The sequence below is a fragment of the Coenobita brevimanus genome, chromosome 1 (genome assembly GCF_032717465.1).
Source record: "Coenobita brevimanus isolate Jiangsu-jjx chromosome 1, ASM3271746v2, whole genome shotgun sequence".
NCBI lineage: Eukaryota > Metazoa > Arthropoda > Malacostraca > Decapoda > Coenobitidae > Coenobita > Coenobita brevimanus.
Window position 1 is genome coordinate 68,166,922 of NC_136954.1, and position 26,786 is coordinate 68,193,707.

Here is a 26,786-nt window from a genome sequence, read left to right on the forward strand (position 1 = left end):
TAAGAGACTTATCTGATATTACTGTATGACAGGGCTTCCAAGAGACGGCACTAGGGTGGGTTGGGCATCTCGTATGCACAGTATGATAGGAATCCTCACAGGGATAATTGGGGATTATTTCTATTTAAAGCAGTACTATTCTTCCTTAGCCTTTATCATTCTTTTTCTGTGCCTGCCCTCCTCTCTTCCTATTTCTCCTGTCTTTCCTGTCACTACTTAATGCTTTTCTTTCTGTTACAGGTGGCTTTACATTGAGTGACAAGCCAAATGGTTTCCTGTAAGCCAAGAAACCATTTACAACGCTGGGTGGTAACCACATAACCAAACCATACGTGCTTCCTACGTGTCAAGTGGGTTGGTGGAGGGTTAGTGCCCCTCCCCGTAAAACAAATAACTCAAGAGTCAAGTGGCCACCCCGTGTGGGATTGTGGCGTCTGGCAATGGATGGATGGAATATGGGATTTTGTGTGTATGTGTGTGTGTGTAATTTCACCAGGTCGGTCAGGATCACGTGGTGGTTGTGATCATTAGCATTTTACCCTCCTGGAAGAGACTTGAGAGTTCATATAGTCCGATTTAAGGGCAGAGCCTTGACCTTCACACATGCACACACCCATCCCCTTGTTCTAGGGAGACAGTACCCACCCACTTCGTTAGTGAAACTTTTCACATCCCGAGCAAGGCGCAAACCCCCGTCTTAGCAGATGCTAGGCGAGAGCGTTACCACTGAGCCAGCAAGCAGTGTGTGTGTGTGTGTGTGTGTGTGTGTGTGTGTGTGTGTGTGTGTGTGTGTGTGTGTGTGTGTGTGTGTGTGTGTGCACGTGTTTTCAAAGTGAGCACTGTTGAATCAGTTATTTTATTGCCTCAATGTTGTGTTTTGCAGTATTTTGGGTAAATTCACCTCTTTTTCATTCATTCATTCATCATCAAACCCAGTGTTGCCCCATGGAGGAGAGTTGGAATGTGGGGCTAGGCAAGTTGGTCCTGACATTTAAGATGAGAGTGACCAGACTCACTCATCCCTGAGTTGCATTATGTGAGCAATAAACCCCAACCATCTCTCGGATATAAACCTGCTCCGACTTAATCCGATTGAAGCACCTTAATTACCCACCAAGCCACCAGGTGCCATAATTTGGTTATATGGTTACCACCCAATGTAGTAAATGGTTTCCTGGTGTACAGGAAACCATTTGGCTTGTCACCCAGCATAGAGTCACCCATAGACAGAGGAAGAGGAAAGAATGAAAAAAGATAGATAGAAGAGGAAGGAAGGAAAGACAAAAGAAAGAGAGGAAAGGGCAGGCACCTGAGGGCAGCACTACATCAAGTGAGTGGATGCTGAGCACTCCCATCTACCTCTTTACTTTGTGAAATCAGAGATCTGCTTTACAATGTCAGTTATGTGAAGCAACTTTGTGATATTATTTATATGCATTAAGCTGTGGTTGTATTAGAGTTTGGAGTGTGTTTATTGCCTCATTAAATATAAGTTGTTGCAGAAATGAAGTTTTCAAGTACTCTACCATTGTAAACTATTTAATGTTTTGAGGTTTACTTACACCATCAAGCACATTGTGTGACACTGTCTGTGTAAGGAGCTACAAACCATAACCTGGTAAGCAACACACCCACTATTATTATTATTATTTAGTATTTTTAATAATTTAGTTTTCATAAATTAACAAGGACATGACCATAGTTATGAGGCTCAAAGCTACATATTGGTGCAATAATTAGCACTTGTTTTATTGCTTCAAGAGTTGTAGTGATGGCTTTTTCTGGCTATTGGAATCCAAGAAGTAGCTAGAAGTTTTTCTGTCTTCAGAATGCCGCCAGGAATGTAGGGTAATTTAAAATTATGTGGACTATGGTTGTCTAGCTGTGGGCCATCCAAATCCCTTTGAGGAGTTATAGGGATTGATCGCCACTGTTACCATTATTACAGTTGTTTCAAATAGAGGTTTTAGTTTTGAATGAACTACAGATTGGTGTGTATGCATCTGCCTGTGGTAACTTCCATTTGACTGCTTGATTTTGTAACATTTATGCACTTGCATGTATAGGTTTTCAAATAATGGGGTGATGTGGAGCCTGCTCTGTTGCCCCTGTTAACTGAGTGAAGGGATACAAATACATTGTCCATCCAGGAACTAAACCTTCACACTTTCCTGCACTTTGCTGTGGTGAGACATTGTGTGCCACAAGGGAACATTAGCTCACTGCATGTGCTGTGTGTGGACACTTGATTGCTTGTGGCTGATGGATTTGTTTAGCCAGACAGACCAGGGTTATTCAGTAACAACAGCTACCTTATGAAAGCGTTGCTTGTAATGTATTTTTGCTGTCAGTTAGCACCATATGGTCTTTGATACCTGGTGCTAGGAATTCAATCGATTCATTTACAATATGAAGGTTCAGTAACAGTGGAATATTCTTTTCATACCATTGTGAAATATGTACTGAAGAAGAATGGTTATGTTTCTGTGAATACTTGTGCACATAGCTCCCAGTGCAATACACAAAACCCTCATCCTTCATGGATTTGATAATAATAACAGTGACATAAAAAAGCATACTGCTGCCCATAAGACTAAAAACAACTCATATTTACACAACAATGAACATAGGACCTGCAACTGTCAGACCACATAAATATCTGCTGTTCCTCGTATTTTCTATCTATCTATTGCCAAACGCCTCAATCCCATTCGGGGTGGCCACAAACAAATTGCCTCTACGTCACCCTGTCCCTCGCCATTTCACTACCCTGCTCCCAACTCACACCCCCCTCTCTCATATACCTCTCCACTTCATCCCTCCATCTCATCCTTGGCCTCCCCCTCCCTCTCCCCCCCTCTGCTTCACTCACATACACTCTTTTCATCAGTCTTTCACCCTCCTTCCTCTCCACATGGCCAAACCACCTCAGTGTATTCCTCCTAACGCTTCCTATCACATCCACATCCACACCACAACGCTCCTTTATATCCTCATTTGTCAGCCTGTCTCTCCATGTGACTCCACAGGCTCCTCTTAAATAACTCATTTCCACTGCTCTCACTCTTGACTTGTGTCCTTCCAACAACGTCCATGCTTCACTTCCATACGTTTGAGTTGGTATCATCACTGTTACCAAAACATTAAGGTTGAAAGTACAGTAACTGCAAGTCCAGGTCATAAAACTACTTGTACAAAAATAATGTGAATAAATCAAAATACAGTGCTACAAACTTCATGTGAACATATGTATTTACAGGACAATTCTCAGATCATGCTAAAAAATTGTGCACTCAAAAACATGGGAAACAAAAACAGTCATAACATTGCAGTGGGGTCTCCCAATATGTGAGAATATGGTCTATAAAATGTGCCGCATATTGGAAGTTTCACATGCTGTACTTTGTTAGAAACCATTGAATCAATGGAAATTAATGTATATGGTCGACACCTCACCTTATCTTTGTCATTTACAGTACTTCCTCATTATTGACTATCATTTTAAGAAAGACGTTTGCTCAAAGAAAGATAACAGAACTGCAAGTGTAGTGTGCTAGGTAGCGTTCCATTTGTATAATTGTGGGATTAGCAATCTTACTGCACCTGTTCACTTCCTGGCCTCCATAAGTCTCAACGATTCATAAAATCTCCATGTTCTTGAGAGTGTTCCTCACTGTCGATGCACCTAAGCCAAGTTCATGTTCAATGTTTGAGTTCCTTTAACCTTGCTTATCTAACTCTATAATCATTTTTAGATCCAAAATGATCCTCTTATACTTGGAATGAACGTGTGGGGTCATGATGTAATAGGTGAGCAAGAGCAAGTCTTGTACAACACTAAAAATACCACAATGCGCGAGCACGGCACGAACAGACACAGACTGAGAGTCTTCAGACTGGACTTGAGAGATGCCGTGAGGCAAGGAAAGGGCGGGAAACTGATCAGCCATTTGGTGGTGGCTTTGGATACTACAATTTTGAGTGAGAACACAGTGTTTCCCTTGTTTTCAGATGATGGATTCATATTTTAGAATCACGTGTCATGCATTAAAAAAAAAATATTTTTCCTGAGTTGAGTTCACATATTAGGTGTTTTGTATATTGGAAGACCCCACAGTATAACTGACAAAGCATCAGGATAACCCACACTCATTTTCTCATAAAGCTAAGTATTTGGAAGTTGTCCACAAAGATTACAGCTTAAACTCTCAAATCATATTTTAATCATCATCATCATCATCAACACCTAATCCTGTGTTGCCCCATGAGAAGCATAGGAGATCATATTTTAAACACTGATTAAATATATTGTATATTCAAAATGTTTACAAATTAATGGAGGTATTTTAAACCAGTTACCAGTAAACTGCAACAAGTGAAATACAGAAATGAAAACTGAACACATTTTGATTACTGACAAACTCTACAGGAACATCTACGCAGCAAATTATTAGAAAGATACTGTACTGTATTGTATGGTACCTTGTTATGGTTTTACAGAGACTGTGTTGTATGGTACCTTGTAATGGTACTGAAGAGACTGTACTGTATGATACCTTGTAATGGTACTTAAATAATCATGTCATTTAACACCAACCTAACAAGAAACAGTAAAAGGTTTTCCCCTATTTAACATTAATCAAGATCTCTGACTGCATGAAACTATGAATCAAACTAAAGCATAACAGAGCAACTTTTCTCTTCATAAATATGCACCTATGGATTTCAATGGTCATCTAAAGTTTAGAAATACAACTGATCATAGTTCATAAAAACAGGAAACACATGAAATGAAACTGACTTCAGACTGATAATGTGAACTACTGAGTATGACTTGTTATATATATATATATATATATATATTGGCCACCCCATTTGGGATACATGGCGTCTGGCAATGATGATATATATATATATATATATATATATACATACACACTCACTCGATGTGGTGCTGCTTTCAGGTGTCTGCCCTTTCCTCTCCTCCATCCTTCTTTTCTTCCATCCTCTTCTGTCTTTCTTTCCTTTACTCTTTCCTCGTCCTTCTGCCTACGGGTGACTTTACACTTACTCTTCTGTCTTTCTTTCCTTCATTCTTTCCTCTTCCTTCTGCATATGGGTGATTCTACACTGAGTGACAAGCCAAATGGTTTCCTGTACACCAGGAAACCATTTACTACACTGGGTGGTAACCATATAACCAAATTTCGGTGCCTGGTGGTTTAGTGGGTAATTACGGCGCTCCAGTCGGATTGAGCCGGTGAAGGTTTATATCCAAGGGGTGGTTGGGGTTTATTGCTCACGCGATGCCACTGAGGGATGAGTTAGGCTGGTCATTCTAATCTTAAATGTCAAGACCAATCTGCCTAGCCCAAGGCTCCTAGGCTCCTCACGCAGCAATGTAGGATTGGATGATGAATGATGATGATATATATATATACAGTATATATATAGATAGATAGATAGATATAGCATAAAACTTGTGGTGCTGCACGAACTGCATTCTTCAACATATAGGACCAACAACAAAATAACATCCAAACATACGGGCACATCAACCCACATATAATTTACTAAAACACAAGTACAGCACTGCTCACCTTAGAAAGTCAGAATTATATATTTCAATCAGTATGACAGTTTTGAGAGCCTATAATATTTATCTCATTCTGCTGTTGTGGTCTGAATTATTTAATGCTTTGATGTTTTACACTAACTGAAAGTATTAAGGACTACAATACACCTAGGAATATAGCCTCCACAATTAAATAAAGTTGTTATTGCTGTTGTCATCATGTCACCACACTCATGTTAATAAGAATTCACTGGACTGATGACATCTAACTACGTATCTTTATCCTTCCAGATATTCTTTGTGCATAGTAGGCTGAAGGAGTGTCTATACAGTTAAAATGAAATGGGTACATGTACTGTGATTTAAGCAGGACAGTGGCAGTGATGACTGAATTAGTGAAAGGCAGTAGCCAGTTTGGACTCAGACACAGTGACCTCATCTATCTCTGGAAAGGGTTGCTTCTGTCAGATGTTTTTCTGAAGGTGATTCATTAGTTCTCTTTTGTGCTTTCTCTTCCCTTGTTTTCTGGAACCTACCTCATCCCATCCTTTGCTGGGGAAAAAAAAGTCAGGATGATGATGATGGTTCTTGTAGGATACTGTGTGGCTGTGTATTTTAAGTTACTGTGATGGCCATGTAGTGTTGGTAGCGGAAGGGATATGGTGAGGGTGTTTGAGATGAGGCATAAAAACTGTTTATTTTTTTGTCTCCTGGTGGTGAGCTTTTTAACTTGTACCATAATCTTGCTGTTTCAGCAGTTCTTCATAATCTGTTACATTTAATGAGAAGTTGACCGAGAACATGATTTTATCTACCTTAGGAATTATATTTCTGATTAAAGAGGTTAAAAGTCACCACCATCACCATCAAGTTGTTACACTTTTTTCATTAATGTCACACAGTTATTAAGAAAGGAATTTCTGAAGTGAAGGGATTTGCAGTTTTGGTTGTTCATGCAGTGTATGGATTGCAAGCCCAGTCAGTCTTCAGCTATGATGGTCACCCTGCCAGCAACTAACCAGAACCTCACCTGCAGTGAAGGGTAGAATGTCAGTTGCCTATTTCACATTCTCCCACAATAAAAGCAGTCTGTTTTACTTGTGGAAATTATTCCATACTCCCAACATAAAAGTTAAGTCATGACTGGGTGAACCATGAGGGGTTACTGGTGTTTATTGCTGCTATGATTCAACTTTGTTTTTTAAATGGCAACATTTTAGTACATAATTTTTGCTTGCACTGTGGCAGAATGTGCTTATAAAGATGGAGATATGAGTGTGACAGAGACAAAAGTCTATATATAATGAAATATAACTGACATAAGGTAGAGCTATAGTATAGTTTTACATTTTCAACAACATCAGCCAGTCAGCTGCAAAGGGGTCAGGGAAGGTTTTCAAGGAAACTTACAAGATGTGAAACACAACAGCTTTACACAGAACTGAAATCAGTATTAGCTGACATAATTCTGTGATCACTGATTAATAATTACATTATCAAAACAAAGGTGAATATGACAGAGGAATAGTCTGAAATGGTGACAAGAAAGTATTGAAATAACTCCATTGCATGCATCATTTGACTCGTGTTTTTATCAGAATGTTAAAAAGCTATCCATCTATTGCCAGATGCCTTAATCCTGTACGGGGTGGCCACAAACAAATAGCCTCCATGTCACCCTGTCCCCTGCAATTTCACTGCCCTCCTCCCAGCTTATACCTCCCTCTCTCATACACCTCTCCATTCCATCCCATCCTCGGCCTGCCCCCCCCCCCAACTCACTCACAAACACTCTCCTTGTTAGTCTCTCACCCTCCATCCTCTCCAGATGGCCAAACCACCTCAGTGTATTTCTCCTAACGCTTTCTATCACATCCACATCCACAGTCCACACCATAATGCTCTTCATTTCCTAATTTGTCAATCTGTCTCTCCATTTAACTCCACGTGCACCTCTCAAATAACTCATTTCCACTGCTCTCACTTGTGATTTGCATCCTTCCAGCAAAGGTCCAAGCTTCACTTCCATATAGAGCTGATATCACAATACTATCGTGCAGCAACTTTATTACTTCCAAGCTCACTTCCCTATTTCTTATCACTGCTTTCAAAGAACCAGCAACCTTTCTTCCTTGTTGTATCCTTTCAAGCACTTCATCCTCCAAACTTCCATCCTTACTCATCACACTACCCAAGTACTTAAATACACTCCCATTTTCCATTTCCTCATCATCCAACCTCTCTATATTCAGTGACTTCATTTCTCTCAAAGACCAAAACTTTACCCTTTGCTACGTTCACCTTTAGATTCCATTAGTACACACTCTCCCAGACTCATTCACCCAGCTTTGCAGTTCCCCTTCATCATCACTTAACAATACATTATCATCTGCAAACAATAATAAAGGAAGTTTCCAAATCGCTTCCCTCTCTCATTAGGGTCGCTCCAACATCCACTGCCCTACCTTGTATCTCTTTTATAACCCCATCCACATACAGACTGGACAGCCATGGAGACATGATACATTCCTGTTTCAATCCAACATTCAGACAGAAAAATTCACTCAGTTCATTATCCACACAGACTGCAGCCTTAGCACCCTTATACAAATTCTTCTCGGCATTCAACAACTTCCCATTTACTCTATATATATATTCTTAATATTTTCCACATGCCATGTCTATTCACTCTGTCATATGTTTTCTCCAAATCCATGAAGGCTGCATACAACTTCTTTTCCTTCTCTAGAAAATTTCCACTAAAGACCTAAGGATGAATATCTGATCTACATAACCTCTTCGCTTCCTAAAACCTCCATGTTCTTCTCCAACTAATTCCTCTGTTATTTCCCTAAATCAGTAAGTATCCTATCATATACTTTTCCTATTACACTAAGAAGACAAATGCCCCTATGATTACCACACACTGCTTTTTTCCCCTTTTCCTTTGAACAGATGTTAGAAATTAATTATTTAGAATATGTGGTAGGTGGGGGCGCTCACCATCCACTCACTCGATATAGTGCTGCTCTCGGGTGTCTGCCCTTTCCTCTCCATCCTTCTTTCCTTCCATTCTCTTCTGTCTTTCTTTCCTTCATTCTTTCCTCTTTCTTTTGCCTACAGGTGACTTTACACTCCCTCTTCTATCTTTCTTTCCTTCATTCTTTCCTCTTCCTTCTGCCTATGAGTGACTCTACACTGAGTGACAAACCAAATGGTTTCTGGTACACCATGAAACCTTTTACTACCCTGGGTGGTAACCATATAACCAAAATATGGTGCCTGGTGGTTTAGTGGGTAATTAAGGTGCTCCAGTTGGATTCAGCCTGTGAAGGTTTATATCTAAGGGATGGTTGAGGTTTATTGCTCATGTAATGTCACTCAGGAATGAGTGAGACTGGTCACTCTCATATGTCAAGACCAACTTGCCTAGCCCCGGGTTCCTACACTTCTCGATGGGGTGAGATAGGATTGGATGACGGATGAATAAATGGACTAGGAGTATTGTTAAATAATACTAATCCACAAGTACTATACATGAGTTCCACACCAAGCTTGAGTACCGCAAAGAACCTGCAATATCATTTTACACAAGTAGCTCTTAACCAATTGTGGTAGATGGTGGTGACCATCATCCACTTACTTGATGCAGTGTTGCTTCCTTTGTCCTTCAACTTTATCATGCTTTTTGTGCGTCTGCCCATCCTATTTCTCCCATCATTTCTGTCCCTTTATTCCCTTTCCTTTTCAGGTGGCTTTATATTGAGTGACAAGCCTAATGGTTTCCTGTAGGCCAGAAACCCATTTACAGTGCTAGGTGGTAACCATATAACCAACCCACACATGCTCCCTATGTGTCAGCAAGTGGGTTGGAGGAGGGTCAGTGCCCCTCCCTGTAAAACCACTAACTCAAACACAAACAGCCACTCCTCAGGGGATTATGGTGTCTGGCTATAGACAGATAGCTCTTAACCAGAAGAATATATGGTCATTTTAATCCCTTATGGGCGAGCAACTTATCAGTTATATGACCACCTGGGGGGGCATACTGTATTTTTGGAAAACTAAAGTATCAAGGAATAAGCCTAAACATGCATAAATCGATGAAAAAGGAAGGCAAGAGGTGTTACATATGTGGTAATGTGTCTCTGCTGGCTGTGGGAGGAGGAGGGAAGGAGTGAGGGAGGGGTGAAGGCAGGCAGCATATCACCAGGCGTGCCTTGGGCGAGGCTAGCGAACTCTTCACTAATTTTCTTTTTCTTCACCACTGAACACCATATTTATCATTTATGCATTCTTTACACTATTTATTGTCTTCAAAATCTTATGTATGTGTTTTCTATATTACCTGAACACTTACTTGAACACTACTAACAATAAAACTTATGTATGTATATTCTATTTTACTTGAACAATTATAACACTACAACTTATATACAGTATGTATATTCTATTTTACTTGTTTCAAGGCTTGGGAGGGTAGAGGGCAGGACAGCAGGTGACAAGGATGCCTAATCACCCAATTTCATTGATAAATTAGGGCTGAAAATGTCCGGACGTTACATAACGTCGCCCGCCTCCTCACACACGGACGTTACGTAATGTCGCCCGCCTATTTGGGGTTAATTTAACTCAAACTTACGAGAGCATTGTTTTTGTGTTTTGACATTTATCCTATTGATGATACTGTTTTTATGGTATCTTTTCTGTGTCATTACCTATTAAACAGAAATACTAATCACTTTAATTATTGTGCAGAAGCCCTGATATACTGTGCTGTACAAGCCTGATGACAACAAACATTCAATCTAACTGCATTACACTGAGGAAGAATAGGCCTGATAGTGGTAAGGTACCAATGTAACATCTTACACTGATTTTTATACATACAGTACTGTATATTCATAATATTGTACAATATTTCTCACAATGGCAATAGGCTACCCACTTTCAATTCAGGACATTAAAATGTATGAACTGTGTCCATACCAATATACCACAACGTGGCAGGGCAAGTTTCGGACAATAACAGAAATAGAGGAGGAAAATAATGATTATAGATGGGACAGACTAGATTAAAATGATACAGCTGAGTCTGGATAGGGCAGGAAAGTATGACTGTCTTATGGAGTGTAAGCCACTTGTCTCACTCTGGAAGGCAAAGAAGATGTCTACAGTGTATCTGACAAGGCAGAAAAAACATCGGTATTCAAAGTGGGGCATGAGTATATCGCTTTACTGTATTATGAAATCTATGGCCTTATGTCTCAGTCTGAAAGGCAAATTAGATGTTGGATACAAACTCTACAGGAAAGAAGAAATGGACTCTAGATGTGGCAAGTGTGTGTGTGTTGTGATATCTAAGGCCCATTATGTTATGGAGTTTGTGTTCCTGTATCTCACTCTGTCTCAATCTGGAAGGCAAAGAAGACATCCGCTCCATATGCAACAAGGCAGAAGAAGCAGAATGCCCCACATGTCTCTGCCACAGGATCGCCTACTTTCTCCGCCAGCACCACAATACCAGAGATGAAAAAAAAGAGGGCCAGCACTGCACTCATCAGGATCTCCTGTGGAACCCACATAAACAATTATTAGCCGTTACACTAAGATTTTCATTTACATTTTACAGTATGACCTTGTTGAATTTCTTTTTTTTAAATAGTTCTGTTCTGATTCTGAGTTACCAATAAGAAACCAAAAAATTGCCTATCAAAGTTCCATGGCTTAAAAAAAAAAAAAAAAGTCAACTTCTAACAATTTTCAGTAGCAGTTGTATGGAGAACATGAAACACATCCCTTAATTACAGATTCTGCTTGTATATATTGTAACAGCTACTGATCAACACCCCATTGAAATTAGTTATACTGCATAATATTTGCAATACTGTAAACACCCTCACACCTCAGATGTTTCACAGTGATAAGTATATCAACTGCCTTTAACCAGAGTAGAATAGATATGTTCCTCAAATTTAAAGTAGTTTGTGAAATTCCTGAAGAGAACAAAAATAAAGTGAAGTACAAATTAGGGTACAGGGTGACCCAAAATAAATGCAGCCCATAAAAATGTGTGTCATTTATACAACTGATAAGAGATTTGCTTTATTTCAGCATTCATATTAAGCTGAGTTAATAACATACCTGTCCTGAAAGTTTGGGTTCAGCAGTTCAAATGGTTTGCTTTTTATGACCTTTCCAAAATGTGTTCCAAATGACCACCTTGACGTTGCAGGAACTCCTGAAAGTGGCATGCAAAACTGTCAACTACTGTATGTGGACACACTCCTCACTTTGAATAGCTCTGATGTTGGCCATGATTGTCTGGTCTCTGTCTGGGGGTGATTTTCATGAACATGATCTTTCAGATAACCCCACAAATAGAAATCTGGGAGATTCAGGTTGGGTGAGGCCCACTCAGGACCACACCTCCTACTGATCAATCGATCCCCAAATCATTGCCACAGCCATATCAATGTTTGGTTTGAAGTGTGTGAGGTGGCCCAATCCTGCTGGAACCATTGCTCCCCATTAGTGATGCCCCTACATCTTCCTAGTGTCATCCAAAACATCCTCATGGCCTCAAGATAACGTTCTGTGTTCACCATGAGAAACTGTTCTTCTTTGTCTTCAAACTGTAAAGGTCACATGATGCTATGCTTTGAGATGGCCACCCATGCTGTGCACCGGAAAATACTGGTTTTGCTGTTGACATGGCCTGAGAGAAGAAAGTATACGCTGCATTCAGGAGTACAGTACAAGCGACATCAGGGTGGTCATTTGGAACACATTTTGGAAAGGTAATAAAATACAGACCATTTGAACTGAAGAACCCAAACTTTCACGACTGTTTTGTTATCAACTCAACACAACATGAATGCAAAAATAAAGCAAATCTCTCATCACTTGTATAAATGACACACACTTTTATGGGTTGCATTGATTTTGGGTCACCGTGTATACACAAGGACATGAGTGAGAATGAAGAAAATGAAACATTCTGCAAATGACACTGTGAACTACTTACACTTACAATTTCAGTCTTCATGCAATAAATGAAATCCCTAAAAAAAAAAATAAAAATATACTTACAATGACCCGACTGGGAGCTAAGATCATATTCTGCGTAAAGATAGCTATGGCGGTGAAGAATGCCATGAAAACAGTGCCGGTGGTAAAGTCTCGCCAGCTGGTCTCAACACCAAACCATGTACCCAGGGCTATCACCACCAACAGCTGAGTCACAATATGAAAGATAGAATTTTATGTTATAGATGATGTTAAAATTAAATCAGAATACATTTTATGTAATAATATATCTCAGAACACAACTTTCACTCACGTACAGTGCAGTACCCTAAAATTACTTTATGTTTGGTATGTCTATGCTACACCTTGATCACAACACCATACTACAAACCCTCCCTCCGGACATCCACCTATCAGAGATATTCGTAAACAGAGACATTTGAGTTCACCTAGCTAGGCTTACAGCAGGACATCACCCAGCTCTCCTCAGCTATAGCCTATTCGATCTGATCTGAGAAGATATGATGAACCTTAAGCTTTTGAAAGCGGGCGATGTTACTAAACGTCTGGCCATTTTAGTGACATTGGGTGGTATGGCATCCTTGTCACCTGCTGTCCTGCCCTTTACCTACCCAAGCCTTGAACAAGTAAAATAGAATATATGTGCATAAGCTGTATTGTTTAAGTGTTCAAGTAAAATTGAATATACACTGTATGTAAATAAGTTTTATTGTTATAAGTGTTCAAGTAAAATAGAAAACACATAAGATTTTGAAGACACTGAACAATGTAAAGAATGCAAAAATAATAAATTTAGTGTTCAGTGATGAAGAAAAAGGAAATGAGTGAAGAGTCTGCCAACCTCGCCCCAGGTGCACCTGGTAATAAGCTGCCTACCTGCAGTCCTCTCTCATTCCTCCCCTCCTCCTACAGCCAATGAGAAGTATTACCATGTAACAGCTCTTACCTTCATTTTTCATCCATTATCATCGATTTACGTATGTTTAGGCTTATTCCTCGATTCTTTACTTTTCTGAAAATATGCCACCCCACATGGTCATATAATTTTTAAGTCACTCATCCATATGGGGTTAACAAAGCATTTTAAATTATTTTTATTAAAAGGGTTACAATAACCATTTGACAGTAAGACTGCACAAATAATATATTATATACAGTATAGCTATTTGCATTGATTAACCCGCCCCGTCCCGGCCACTTTTCGACCACTGGTACCCCCCAATCCCGGGCAATTTTCGACCTTTTTTTTTTTTGCTAAAACTTTCGCATTTGGTGAGAAACATCGAAAATTCATAGAGAAATCGCTCACCTGAGGTTTAAAATACTCATTACAGGTAGGAGAGCCTCCTTACTTTACTGGGTTTTCTATCAGGCTGGCACCAAAGAAAACGAGTTCTATGGGAGGATAACTATTTCACACCACTCATAAACGGTATTTATTTATTTACTGTTACGAATTTATATGTAGTACAAAAGTATATTGGTTTTCAAGCAGTAATATAGGCATTATAAGCATTGTTTCACTCACCTTTTTTTGCCACATTACCTGATCATCATTTCTAACTGTTTCTTCCTCTAATGCTATGTAAAGTTTGTCCTCCACATTGTCATTGATTGGGGAATCATTCTGGCCCTGAATTTCGTACCGTGGCATGATATGGCTATACTGGCCAGGTCACCGATAACAGGTGAATTGCTGAGAAAAGGGCATGCAGGGGGGGGGAGGAGGTCATGCTGGGTAAGGCATTGTCTCTGCCTGGCATCTTGTTGAGGCAGGTGTCCCGTGTATAGGTACCAAAAATGACTTGCGAAAATTGAAAATTGTGGAAATTATGAACCTTGCAATTGCAGGACGTTGAAGTACGTCCTCGGGATTAGCTGTGACAAAACGTGAGGACGTGGAAGTACGTCCTCGGGACGGCGCGGGTTAACTTAAAAATGGGGCCTTACGAAGTTTGTCAGATGGCCTAGAAACTGTACTTGTGAATTTTTGAATTCATGGGAGAAAGGAAAATGCGTCTAGATAAAGTTTTACGAGTATCTTGATTTTTCCCCCCATGTTCAGGCAAATTAAGGTAAACTGTCATTACTGCAACATTATGTAAAATCTGACTTAGTAAAGGATCGGAATTCCAAAAAAAATGACTGGCAGATGGCTGAAGAAGCTGTGTCACTGTCTCTTTTAAATACCCAGCACCCATACCATGTCACAGCTCTGTAAGTTGCACCTGGGTATTCAAAACTAAAAATACGGAAAACTTACTGATGATGCGAAAGTAGAAAGCATAATGCAAACTGATGCGACAGCAAAATGCTCTCAAATAAATCTGAATATTCGTCTGCTTAGTCGACTGGAACATCCCACAAGCAGCCTAACTCCCACCCCCAGTCATATTTGCTATGTTAGATTTTACAAACTATCACAGTAATGGCATAATTTACCTTACTTTGCCAGAACATGAGAGAAAAATCAAGGTACATGTAAAATTTTACTCAGACATGATTTGATTTGTCCCATGAATTCAAAATTGCAAACATATCTAGGCCATTTGAAATACTTTGTTTGTAAGGGCCCCGTTTTTAAATTAATCCTTGCAAATAACAATACAGGCAGTCCCCATAAATGGCTGACTTACGATTTTTTACTTAACAATGGTAGAAACCATACTTCGAAATTCGAATTTTTATCTTTTTCTAGGCTAGCAATATGCGGTGTGATACTCTCTCGTGATACTAGGCAGCGGCTGTGAGCCAAATCCCAGTCTACCTGGGTGGTTGGTGGTGTAAACAATTGATGCTATGATGCTTTGCAGTGTTTTGTCCTACCAGCATTTTTTTTGGATACCCCCCCTGTACCTATGTTGTGCTTTGTGCATCCATTGTGTCTAAGAAATGCCCATCTCTCTCTCTTGCTACTGGTGAGAAGAAAAGGAAGGCAGTTACTCTTGAGAAGAAAAGGAAGGCAGTTACTCTTGAGAAGAAACTCAAAATAACTGTCCAGCATGAAGGCGGCAAGCCCATAGGGTCCTTAAGTCATTTAGGCCGTAATGTTCAAATTGACAGATGGCCTAATCGCCTAACAGTCAAAACAACATTACATAACATAACCTGTTTGGATGTTATGGCCTAAATGATTTACAGCCTAAATGACCAGGACCGAGCCCATAATGGCCATCATATGTGAACTTGGACTTCTGCAATTGACAATGTCAGTACAGTATACAATAAATTACATGAGATATTCAACAATTTATTATAAAATAGGCTTTGTGTTAATGATTTTGCCAAATTGTAGGCTAAATGTATGTGTTCTAAGCTCATTTAAGGTTGGCTTGGCTAGGCCATGATGTTTGGTTGGTTAGGTGTACATAAATCCCTCTAAGATCCAACGTAATAGAGCCCAAACAATGTCCAGGACCTGGTCTTGTCCGGGACTTGGGAAAAATGTCCCTGGACATGTAATTATAGACTCCAACCCAATCTAACTTTGAAAGCCAGCTAAATAACTCCCTACCGGACATGCACGGCACCTATTTAAGACCCTATGCTCAAAAATAAGGGACAGAAACCATAAAGTAAATGAAAAGGAACCAGAGAATGAGAAATTAGAAGTAAGGAAAATATTTAGCAGTGTACAGGGTACTTATGACACATCTGTGGCCATCGCGAAGATTAACCTGCTTCTTCTATGGTTCCGACGGTGGTGAGGGTGCACTTGAAGCATGTACAGTAATCCAGTGTTGCGTTGCACTTAATCCTTTGCACTGTGAATTATAATTGTTTAACTCAGCACATTCTGTTCTTACTTGCACCATGCCAGTGTTGCGCTCTGCACTTAATCCTTTGCACTCTGAATTCTAATTTCTTAACACTGCATGACACTGTAAATTTCCATGTGGTCTTGTGGTGAGATATTGCAGGTAGGGAACCACCAGAAAAGCAAGCACATGGGCATCCATGGCGACGTGCGTACAGTCATGACAGTAGGTAGGTGGGAAATGGGAAGGATGCAGGGGCGCTCTAACTGATGTTGCCGGAATTATGTGCCAAAACACAGCTGTACATCACCGTGTGGCAAATTTAGAGTAGGGATGAACACATATAGGCTTTTTTTTTTCTTCTTCTTCTTTTTCTTTTCATTTTGACATTTTTTGGCCATTTTTGGTGTCCCAGATACCAAGCCCAAAATGTCCAGGACTTAAGGTGTTCGGGTCTTGGGCATCTGGGTCTTAAAGGGATTACTGTATTACATGCATTTTCGACTTACAATAAATTCCACTTATGATCAGTTTCTTGGAACGTAACCCGATTGTAAGTAGCGGACCACCTGTGTATAATATTTTATTTGGGCAGTCTTATCGTCAAATGGTTACTGTAACCCTTATCAGCAGCAGCAGCATCTGGACCTCCTTTCCCACCCTAGGGCAGGGCGAGGAGTAGCAACATCCGGGCAGCCCAAATTTGCCCAGTCCAATGGGCCACACTTCCATTCACTCACCATTCAAGCCCCCAGAATCCTGCCTATATCTGATACACCAAAAACATTCACCACGTGCTGTAGTTTCACATAAACATATCCGACAGAGTCAGTCCGGATGCTGTCACCTTGCAAAGATGTGCCAAATCCCTGATCATTCGCTTCTCCTCACAATATTCATCCAGCCAGCTTGATCTCTGGTCAGTCTCCTAGCTTCACCAACTTCCAAACCTCTCTTCCTCACACACTCATCCACACATCCCTCCACCTTCTCCGTGGCCTACCTCGCCTCCTCCCTGCTTCAGATTCACTCAGATATATCTTTTTCACCACTCTGTTGTTATCCATTCTCTCCACATGACCATACCATCTCAGTACACTCTCTTTGATTCTGGTGTTCATAGAATTCCTCACTCCACATCTTTCATGAATCACATTATTTCGTATCTTATCCACTCTCTGTACTCCACATACATTCCTCAGCAGTCCCATCTCCACTGCTCTCACTTTTGACTTTTTATTTCCATGCCACACCACAGTCTCACATCCATATGTCAGCACTAACACTCCTTCATGTAAGCCTCATGCAGCTGCAACACTTAAGCCTCAGTTTCTTATCAAGGCCTTCATTGCACCAGCTATTTTCCTTCCTTGTGTCACTCTGCTTTCCACTTCTTTTGCACATTTTCCTCTCTTTTCTATCACTGTACCCAGGTATTTGAACTCTCTCACTAATTCCAGTCTCTCTCCATTCACTGTAACATCACACTGGGAGTCACCGTCTCTCTTAGTCTGCAGTTGACAGGTCTGCTCAATCAGACAAACTGGAGTTCAACAACAACAACACATGGAGGCCCAGTGATCTAAGGTGCCTATTAGGGTGAAGGTCATATGTTAAGATTTCTGCCATGTAATGCCACCAGGTAGAGTTGGGACCAGGCCGGATTACAAGTCAGTCCACTAGAATTAGCCAGCCAAACCACAGCCAGTACTATACTCGTGGTGCATGACTCTGAGGTTGTCATTATCATACCCTGGCAACCTATCATTCAAAATGTGCGTCCGATTTCATATCGTATTATACATGAATCATATTATTATGCATGAATATATTATATACGAAATCAGACACAGTTCTGAATGGTAGGTTGCCAGGGCACGATAACAACAACCTCAGAGTCGCACGCCGCGACTATAGTTCTAGATCCTTCTGATTGTTAACTATCTCCCCCTCCCCTCTCCACTCTTTTGCCAGAAGAGGATCAGATTTTGCAGGAATCAGCTTGACAAGGAATTACCAGAACCAGTTTTATTACAGGAATTAGCCAACAACAACCACAACTGAATCAGACCAGAGAGAGAGAAAAAAATAAAATTACTCAATCCTAGCTCACACACCATGGGGACAAACTGGTCACAAGTCTTTAAATGTTCTGGACTATGGTAGCCTATGCTCCAGCTCCTCTACCTTGTTAGGGGCAATATGCATGAAAGCCACATGCAACTTTCCCTTCTCTAAAAACTTTTCCACTAAAGATCTAAGAATGAATATCTGATCTACACAACCTCTTCCCTTCCTAAAGCCTCCCTGTTCTTCTCCAACTATTTCCTCTGTTCTTTTTCTAACTCTGTCAATAAGTATCCTACCATACACTTTTCCTATTATACTAAGAAGACAAATGCCCCTATGATTACCATACACTTCTTTTTCCCCTTTTCCTTTGTACAAGGGAATAATTATACCTGACTTCCAATCCTCCGGGACTCTACCTTCCTCCCAGGCCAATCTGCACATCTTCCACATCCATTCTACTACTTTCTCTCCCCCATGCTTCAGCATTTCACCACACACTCCATCAATTCCTAGAGCTTTCCCCAATTTAACTTTCTTCATTGCTTCCACAACTTCTATCCTACTGATTTCTTCCTGTCTTCTCACCTCCCTCCTTCTCCCAGCCATTCTCCAGCCACTTATACTCGCATTACTTGCATCCTCTATGTTCAACAATTCCTTAAAGTGTTCTCCATCTGCTCACTTTTTCTCCCTTCTCCACTAGTAATCTATCATTCTTATCTTTCACTCCCCTGCTAACCTTACTTCCACCCTGTCTTACTCTCTTCACCTCTTTCCAGAACATTTTCTTACAGTCCCTCCACTTTACACTCAAATTCCTTCCAAATTCCTCATCCACTCTCTTCTTACTCTCTCTTACTAATCTTTTCACCTCTCTCTTTCTTTCTACATATAACTCTCTCTTCCACCTGTCAACTTCTTCCACGCCCCTATTTCTCATCCATTCATTGTATGCTTTCTTCTTTTGTGCCACAGCCTGTCTCACCTCTTCAGTCCACCACGCTGTTCCTTGCAACCCCCCTCCGTCTTCTCTTCCTCCCACACACCATATCACATGCTGCACATATTTCTTCTGTAAATATCCTGCACATACCTTCCACGTCCCCCATCTGCTCCAATTCATATTTGCCCAATCGTTCCTCCACTTCTCTCTTATACTCTGCCTTTTTCTTAACCTCTTGTAACCTTTCCACTCTCCTTGCAACTACTCCTTCCTCTCATCTTTCCCTTCTTCCATTTCTCCATCTTACTTGGATTCTAGTTCTGGCCACCACCAAGTAGTGGTCAGAAAGTCCACTCCCCCAACCTCTTTAAGCTCTTGCATCCATTACACATCTTCGCATCCTTTCATCCACACACACATACTCAATCACTGCCTTCCTTTCATTCAGTTCACCACCCACCCTTCTCATCACTCGCCATGTATACCTGTGGATCATTTTATGCCTGAAGAGGGTATTGGCTATCACCAACCCCCTCCCAGCACAAATGTCCACTAATGCACTCCCATTCTCATCTATCTCAGCAGGCACACCCCACTCACCAACTATTCCATCCACCTTCACATTCCCTACTTTACCATTCATATCACCGATCAAAAACACTCTCTCATTCCTTCCAAACTTTTCCATGCACACTTCCACATTTGTCCAGAACTCTTCTCTCACTCTGCTAGCACGCTCTTGCGTTGGAGCATACACACACACAATCGCCTACATTTGTATTCCAACTTTCAACCTTACCCACACAATCCTTGACCCAAGTGATCCATACTGTCTTATGCTCTTCTTCCATCTTTTACTCACAACTATACATACTCCTTCCTTTGCCCTCTCATTCTCACCTACTCCTGCACATATACCCCATCCATACTCCCATTCTCTCACACTTTCTCCTCTCCATTTTGTTTCAGTTATTCCACATACATCCACTTTCTCACCCTCAAGCACCTGCACAATCTCTCTCTCTTTCACCTCATCATTTGCTCCTCTTACATTCCATGTTGCCATTACCAAGTCCTTTGTCTGGTCCTGGGTCGTCATCGTTTGGTCAGTCCTTGTCCGAGGCTTCTTGTTTGTCTTTTTAGTTAGTTGTTTTTCGGGAAGGGGCACTAACCCTCCGACAACCCTTTTAGTCGCCTTTTACGATAAGCAGGGATACTGGGGGAGTATTCTTGAAAAAAAAAACCTACCCCCAGGGTGAGATGGAATTAGATATGGCTGATGTAGAAACAGTTATGAATGATTTTGTGATATACAGTAGTCTTTCATTTATCCGGATGTGTTCATTAACCGGATGCTGGACCTTGGCTCTATTAAACCACTATCCAAATTTACTTGCTATTATCTGGACGTAAAAGTCCCTGAGAACTTTGGTCGGTTAGCCAATATGTTCAAACATTCAGTATTGTGGCCACTGGGCTCAAGCCGTGAGCGGGAAGTACGTAGTCTGTAACCCACAACCAGAGATAAAATGTCTGTCCGCCCCTGGACTGAACTGTCAAAGTCGCACACTCGTCCTATCACTCCCAACGAATCTCCAGCACCTGAGTAATACCACTGTAACCAGAAAATGGTGTCAAAACATCCGTACGCATTCCCCACCGAATGTCCAATTTCACATGGCCACAGAGCTAAGTCTTTCCCAACTGCCACCTCCATCAAACACAGACCACAAGCCTCGAGTACATGTTCAGTGACAGTGGCCGTCCGCTTCTCTACCGAACGTCGAAAGTCCCCAGGTCACGGTGAGTTGTGTTTCCCCATGGCCATTCAGCATCTAACAGACCGCAAGCCACGAGTAAATGTACGGTAAAAGCACCCGTCTGCCTGTTGACAGAAGGGGGAGAATCCTGCCTACAGCCTCGCTTCTCCCCCCCTCCCGTCCCTCCTCCATACCCTCCCGGCTCCCCCCTCACTTCCTCAGTTCCTATCCTCCCCCATGGTGATAACACTGACTCGCAAGTTTTCAAATTTTTGTGTGATTTATTTGACTTCTACTGGTCGTACAGAAATTCCGAAGTGACCACGAGAAAGCTCATGAAATTCTGCATCAAGACATATGTTTAACTTTTGGAAGGTATATGAAGGTAAGTACAAATTTCTCTAACTATCTACACCAAACTACATGCACAGTACACACTACACTTCCTATTCAAAATTCAACAAAAATGGCGTCTCTTCATCAAGCCTCGGAGTCTCCGGGGAGGGGGGGGGGGCATAAATGCCCCCACCATCTGCCCCTCTCCCGATGATGACTCGAGGTGCCTGGAACCACTGTCTGACTCTCTTCTTCTTCATTTCTGCAACATTCGCGGCCTTTCCTCTAACTTTCCCCCTGTGGAGCACCACCTCTCCTCCTCTAAACCTCACCTTCTTTTTCTAATGGAGACTCAGCTGTCTGAGGCAACTGACAGCAAACCCTTTTCTGTATCCTCCTACTTTCTCTATACTCATTTCAAAGCCAAAGGTGGCTGTTGTGTATATATATGCAACAACTTATCTTGCTCTCGTGTTCCTGAACTTGATTCTTCTGAATTCTCTACACTCTGGCTTCGGCTTTCCTGTCATTCTCTGACTAAATATATCTGTGCTGTTTACTTATCCCCTAATTCTACTGACTATCAAAAATTCTTTGACTATCTTACTTCTATGATGGAACACATTCTATCCATTTCTCCTTTCTCTGAAATCTCCATTCTAGGAGATTTCAATGTTCACCACCACCTTTGGCTTTCCTCTCCTTTCAAGGATCCACCTGGTGAACAAGCCTACATCTTTTCTATCCTTAATGACCTAGAGCAGCTTGTACAGCACCCTACCCGTATCCCTGACCGCCTTGGAGAGAGCTCCAACATACTTGACCTCTTCCTCACAACTAATCCTTCTGCTTACTCTGTTAATCTTTTCTCTCCGTTGGGCTCCTCTGATCACAATGAAAAAGATATGTGAGAGGTAATGAATAGAAAATATCAGGCAGTATTTGTTGAGGATAGTACTTCTATTGAAGAAGATATAAGATGTAATGTCACCCTGGGTATGGGACTAGATGTTCATATAAAGAGAGAGGAAATTAAAGAAGGTATAAGAAGTTTTGATAAAAATATAGCAAGAGGTTCTGTTGAAATATCTGGCTGAGTGATGAAAGAATGGGCAAATGCATTAAGTAAACCTTTCCATAAAAAATTCACTAACTCATTGAGACAAGGCATACTACCAAGTTTATGAAAGAATGCCAACACTTTGCCACTATTTGAGAAAGGGAACAGGAAAAAAAAAAAAACATTAAATTATAGACCAGTCTGTCTTACAAGTATAATATGTAAAATAATTAAAATATTCATGAGGAAATGATAGGTTGAACACCTTGAAAATCATATGCTGTTTGATGTATGACAGTTTGTGTTCAGAGATGAGAGATCCTGTGTCTCCAATTTACCAAGTTTCTATGACAAAATATCTGAAATAATACAGGAGAGAGATGGATGGGTTGACTATATTTACCTGGATTTTCAAAGGCTTTTGATAGAGTATCTCATTGACGGCTGATTTGGAAACTGATATACTGTACCTACGAAGGTGGAATTAGAGGCAAATTTGTTAAAGTGGACAGATGATATTCTGGTGGAGAGGAAGATACGAACAGTAACAAGAGGATACTCCTTGTATTGAAGGAAAATAATAATCCCTTAAGGTTTGGTTTTGACTCCAGTAATTTTCTTTATCTAAATAAATCATGCAACAGAAAATACTGACACTGGCAGCTATATGAATATGTTTGATGATGATGCAAAATTATAAAGATTTGTCAAGAATTATGTTTAATGTAGATAATTACAGGAAGGCATTACTAGACTCTTTGAATGGAATAAAAAATGGATTACGGAGTTTAATGCAGAAAAATGCCAGGTGATGGAATTTGGGAAAAATAATAAGGGAAAACACATGAGAGATCACAAGCTGCCCACCTCCAGGGGAAAAAAAAAAATGATAATATACATGGGGAGATCACATGCTGCATACCTCTGAAAAGGAGAAAGAGCATGGAACACAGTAAAACCTCGATATAACAGGCTTCAATATACCAGAATTCAATTTTATCGGAGTCAAGGAGCAGATCACATAAATTCTTACAATACTGGAAAAGTCCGAGGGTGACGAGTGACAAGAGAAATATACAAAGTGAACATCTTTACTTTGTAAGATCATAAATAATAATGTGTATAAAGTGTATGGTACAGTATTTGAAAAGTGTTTAAATTTAAGTTGTAACAAGAAAGTATTTTCTAAGTGTTTCCCCTCTCCCTAGGTTAGAATCGAGCGCGTCTGAATGCAGATGTGGTGGTGTACGCAGCTCTCCCGGTCCTCCCTCTATCCCCTCTCATCTCCCCCCATCCCTTCTCCATCCCAGCTATGGAGGTTTCAGCTCAGGCACAAAGAAAAAAATTCCGTAGCCAAATTTCCTGCTGGTAATTTGTTATATTGGTAAAAACTGTATACCAACATCTTCAGTGGTGTTTATACTACAAGATAAGCTAATAAAAACATACATAACTGATGAATGAAAGTACAGAATAAAACTAGTTCTAGCATGAAAATAGATTCAATTAATAACTTCCCAACATCCTAGCCCAAAATTTTGCCCACACTATGCAAGAGCAAAGCATACCTGTATATTTAAGATGCAGAATTTCATGAGCTTTCTTGTGATGTTTTCAGAATTTCGATACAACCAAATAGTTTTCTAGTAAATCACACACACACACACACACACACACACACACACACACACAAAAGAAAGAAAAAAAAGAAAAATCGCCGAGCTTGGTGGGGGATGGAAGAGGGATGGAGGGGGTTGGGGGCAGGAGGAAAAGAGGGGGGGATGTGTGTGTGTGTGTGTGTGTGTGTGTGTGTGTGTGTGTGTGTGTGTGTGTGTGTGTGTGTGTGTGTGTGTGTGTGTGTGAGAGAAAGAGAAAGAGAGAGAGAAAGAGAAAGAGAGAGAGAGAGAGAGAATGAGTGTGTGAGAGAAAGAGTGAGTGAGTGAGTGAGAAAATGATTGTGAGAATGAGTGAGAGAATGAGTAAGATGGGGTGGGAAGGGGTAGCAGGGCAGTTTGGCTTTCTTGTCCCTTCCGGTCCCCTCCCTCTCCCCCACTCCGACTCGTGCTCGTCTCTCTCCCCCTCTCCTTGCCCTTCCTCACCCCCACTTGTCTCCCTCCCTGCCCTCCCTTGCCCCCGCATAGCTCACTGCCGCCTACCTGGCGGTAGCCTGTTGTTGCCCTCCCACCACCTCACCTACCTGCATGTGATGTTTGCTGTCTCATTTTTTTAACAATGGTATTGTTTATGAGGATAATAATATTAATGATGATGTTTCTGTGTCAGTTTCTGTTGATTAAGGTATATGAGAGTTTGGGTTTGGGCCTGGAATGCATCTCTGGCTTTTCTTCAGTATCTTACAGGGAAAACTGCTTTGGTATGTATATCGGAAAACGTACAGATTAGCAGGGGGAAGTCCAGATGTTGCTTTTATCGGACCTTCACTTTTTTCGGAATGGCTTGGGCCCCAATTAGTCCGTTATAGTGAGGTTTTATTGTAATTATCAACTCAAAGCTATCACCACAAGATCACATAAATGACAGGGTGAAGAAAATGTATGTTCTACTAGATAAAATAAAAACAGCCTTTAGACAGATAAAAACATGATAAAGAAAACTGTTAAAACATATGTCAGACCAACTCTTGATTATGCGGCAGTTGTTTGGTCCACCCATTTAAAAATATATAAGTCTAAAACTGAGAAACTGCAGAGAGCAGTAACAAAATGGGTCCCAGGCATGAAAGACTTAAGTTGTGATGAAAAGCTAAAAGGACTGGACTTGCCATCATTGGAAGAAAGAAAAGGAAGAGATATGATAATGTTTTACAAATCTATAAGTAGCCTATATTAATACGAAGGTTACTGACAAGGAAAACCATATAATACCAGCAGCTAGAAATCAAGAGGTCACACTACAAAATTACAGAAGAAAAGAGGACATAAGGATGTGGGAAAGCATGGATTTCCAAAAATGATATACTGAAAAACTGAACTGCCTACTGGATGAGGTTGTGTGTGCTAAAAATATTCATAAGTTTAAAGAAATATAAAATATGGAAAGATGACTCAATCCTGTTACAACACAAATAGGTGAGCACAGAGTATAATACATAAAACATAAAATTTGTAGCAAAACATAAAATTTGTAGCAAACATCATACCCAAGGTACACTACTAATACCATACATCATACAGCATTCATCATGCATTCAGCCTACAGCATTCAACACAGCAACACACACTAATCTATCAAAACACATCCCAAGGTACTAACCATCTGAGCCACCTTCAGCATGCCCCTAATACTGGTCAGGTACTCCATCATTGCCATCTTGTCTTTCCACTAAACCTCCACCAGCAGATCCACAATGTGTTCAAGGTACGATGCTTCTTGCCAGCAAGAAGAATAACCACAACTATGTGGAGCTCAGATGCATGAATATGGCTGCTTTATTAATGTTATTTGGTTCAGTTCTTGTTATCAATGCAGAGGATACCCACAACTAAACAGTCTTAACTTGCATGGATATGTCTACTCTGTTGATACTACAAATGAAGATACTTTAGTAAAGGAAGGGTACAGGCAATGCAAAGTATAACCACAACTACAAGAAGTCTGGTTGTCTATGTATGAATATTAAAGCTATGATCACAAAAGTTGCAAAATTTTGTGAATTTGTAATCTGAATTGTATGACTCTTTAACGATGCATAATTTAAGACTAACTTAGAAATGTTCAATCAGGATTGTATAAGACTCTTAATGATGCATAATTTGAGACTAACTTAGAAATGTTTGATCAGGATTGTATAAGACTCTTTAATAATGCACAATTTGAGACTAGCTTAGAAATGTTCAATCAGGATTGTATAAGACTCTTCAATGATGCAGTTCCTTTTCTTGCTTGAAGGTACACTTGAAAAGGTAATGATTAAAGTTTAACATATATATCCCACAACAGCAGAATTGGGAAAATTATTCACTGTATCTTCATCTACTTCCATCTAGCAGAAATGAGGGTTCCAATGATATAATCCTTCAGCAATTATTTTTATCCCAGAGAAATGAGTTCTGAACTTGTATAGTATCATGTTTCTTCTGCTTCTATTTTTATCCCACAGAACCAAGGGATTTAAATATGTAATACACTTCTTCAGCATCTACTTTTACTGCACAACCGTAAATATCCTTAGGATAAAGTCCAGCAGCACCACAATTCACATCACCACCAA

At 40.5% G+C, this 26,786-nt stretch overlaps 1 protein-coding gene across 1 annotated transcript; it reads right to left on the bottom strand.

Annotated features, from left to right (window-relative positions):
• Positions 1 to 10,792: 10,792 nt before the first annotated feature.
• On the bottom strand, positions 10,793 to 25,885 carry LOC145402126 (uncharacterized). The gene is made up of 3 exons (XM_080274278.1): positions 25,829 to 25,885; positions 12,668 to 12,829; positions 10,793 to 11,145 (listed from the first exon to the last, which is right to left on the bottom strand). Exons 1-3 carry the CDS (start codon positions 25,883 to 25,885, stop codon positions 10,975 to 10,977), a joined length of 390 nt encoding a protein of 129 aa, XP_080130404.1. The 3' UTR covers positions 10,793 to 10,974.
• Between the last annotated feature and the right edge of the window lie 901 nt (positions 25,886 to 26,786).

What these genes read in the sequence shown, in the direction of transcription:
- LOC145402126 (XM_080274278.1), bottom strand. Translation starts at nt 25,885, where the DNA reads ATGGCAATGATGGAGTACCTGACCAGTATTAGGGGCATGCTGAAGGTG. An exon ending in TGCTGAAGGTGGCTCAGATG is followed by an intron (nt 12,830 to 25,828) that starts GTTAGTACCTTG and finishes TAAAATTCTATC; the next exon opens with TTTCATATTGTGACTCAGCT. An exon ending in TAGCTCCCAGTCGGGTCATT is followed by an intron (nt 11,146 to 12,667) that starts GTAAGTATATTT and finishes TGGGTTCCACAG; the next exon opens with GAGATCCTGATGAGTGCAGT.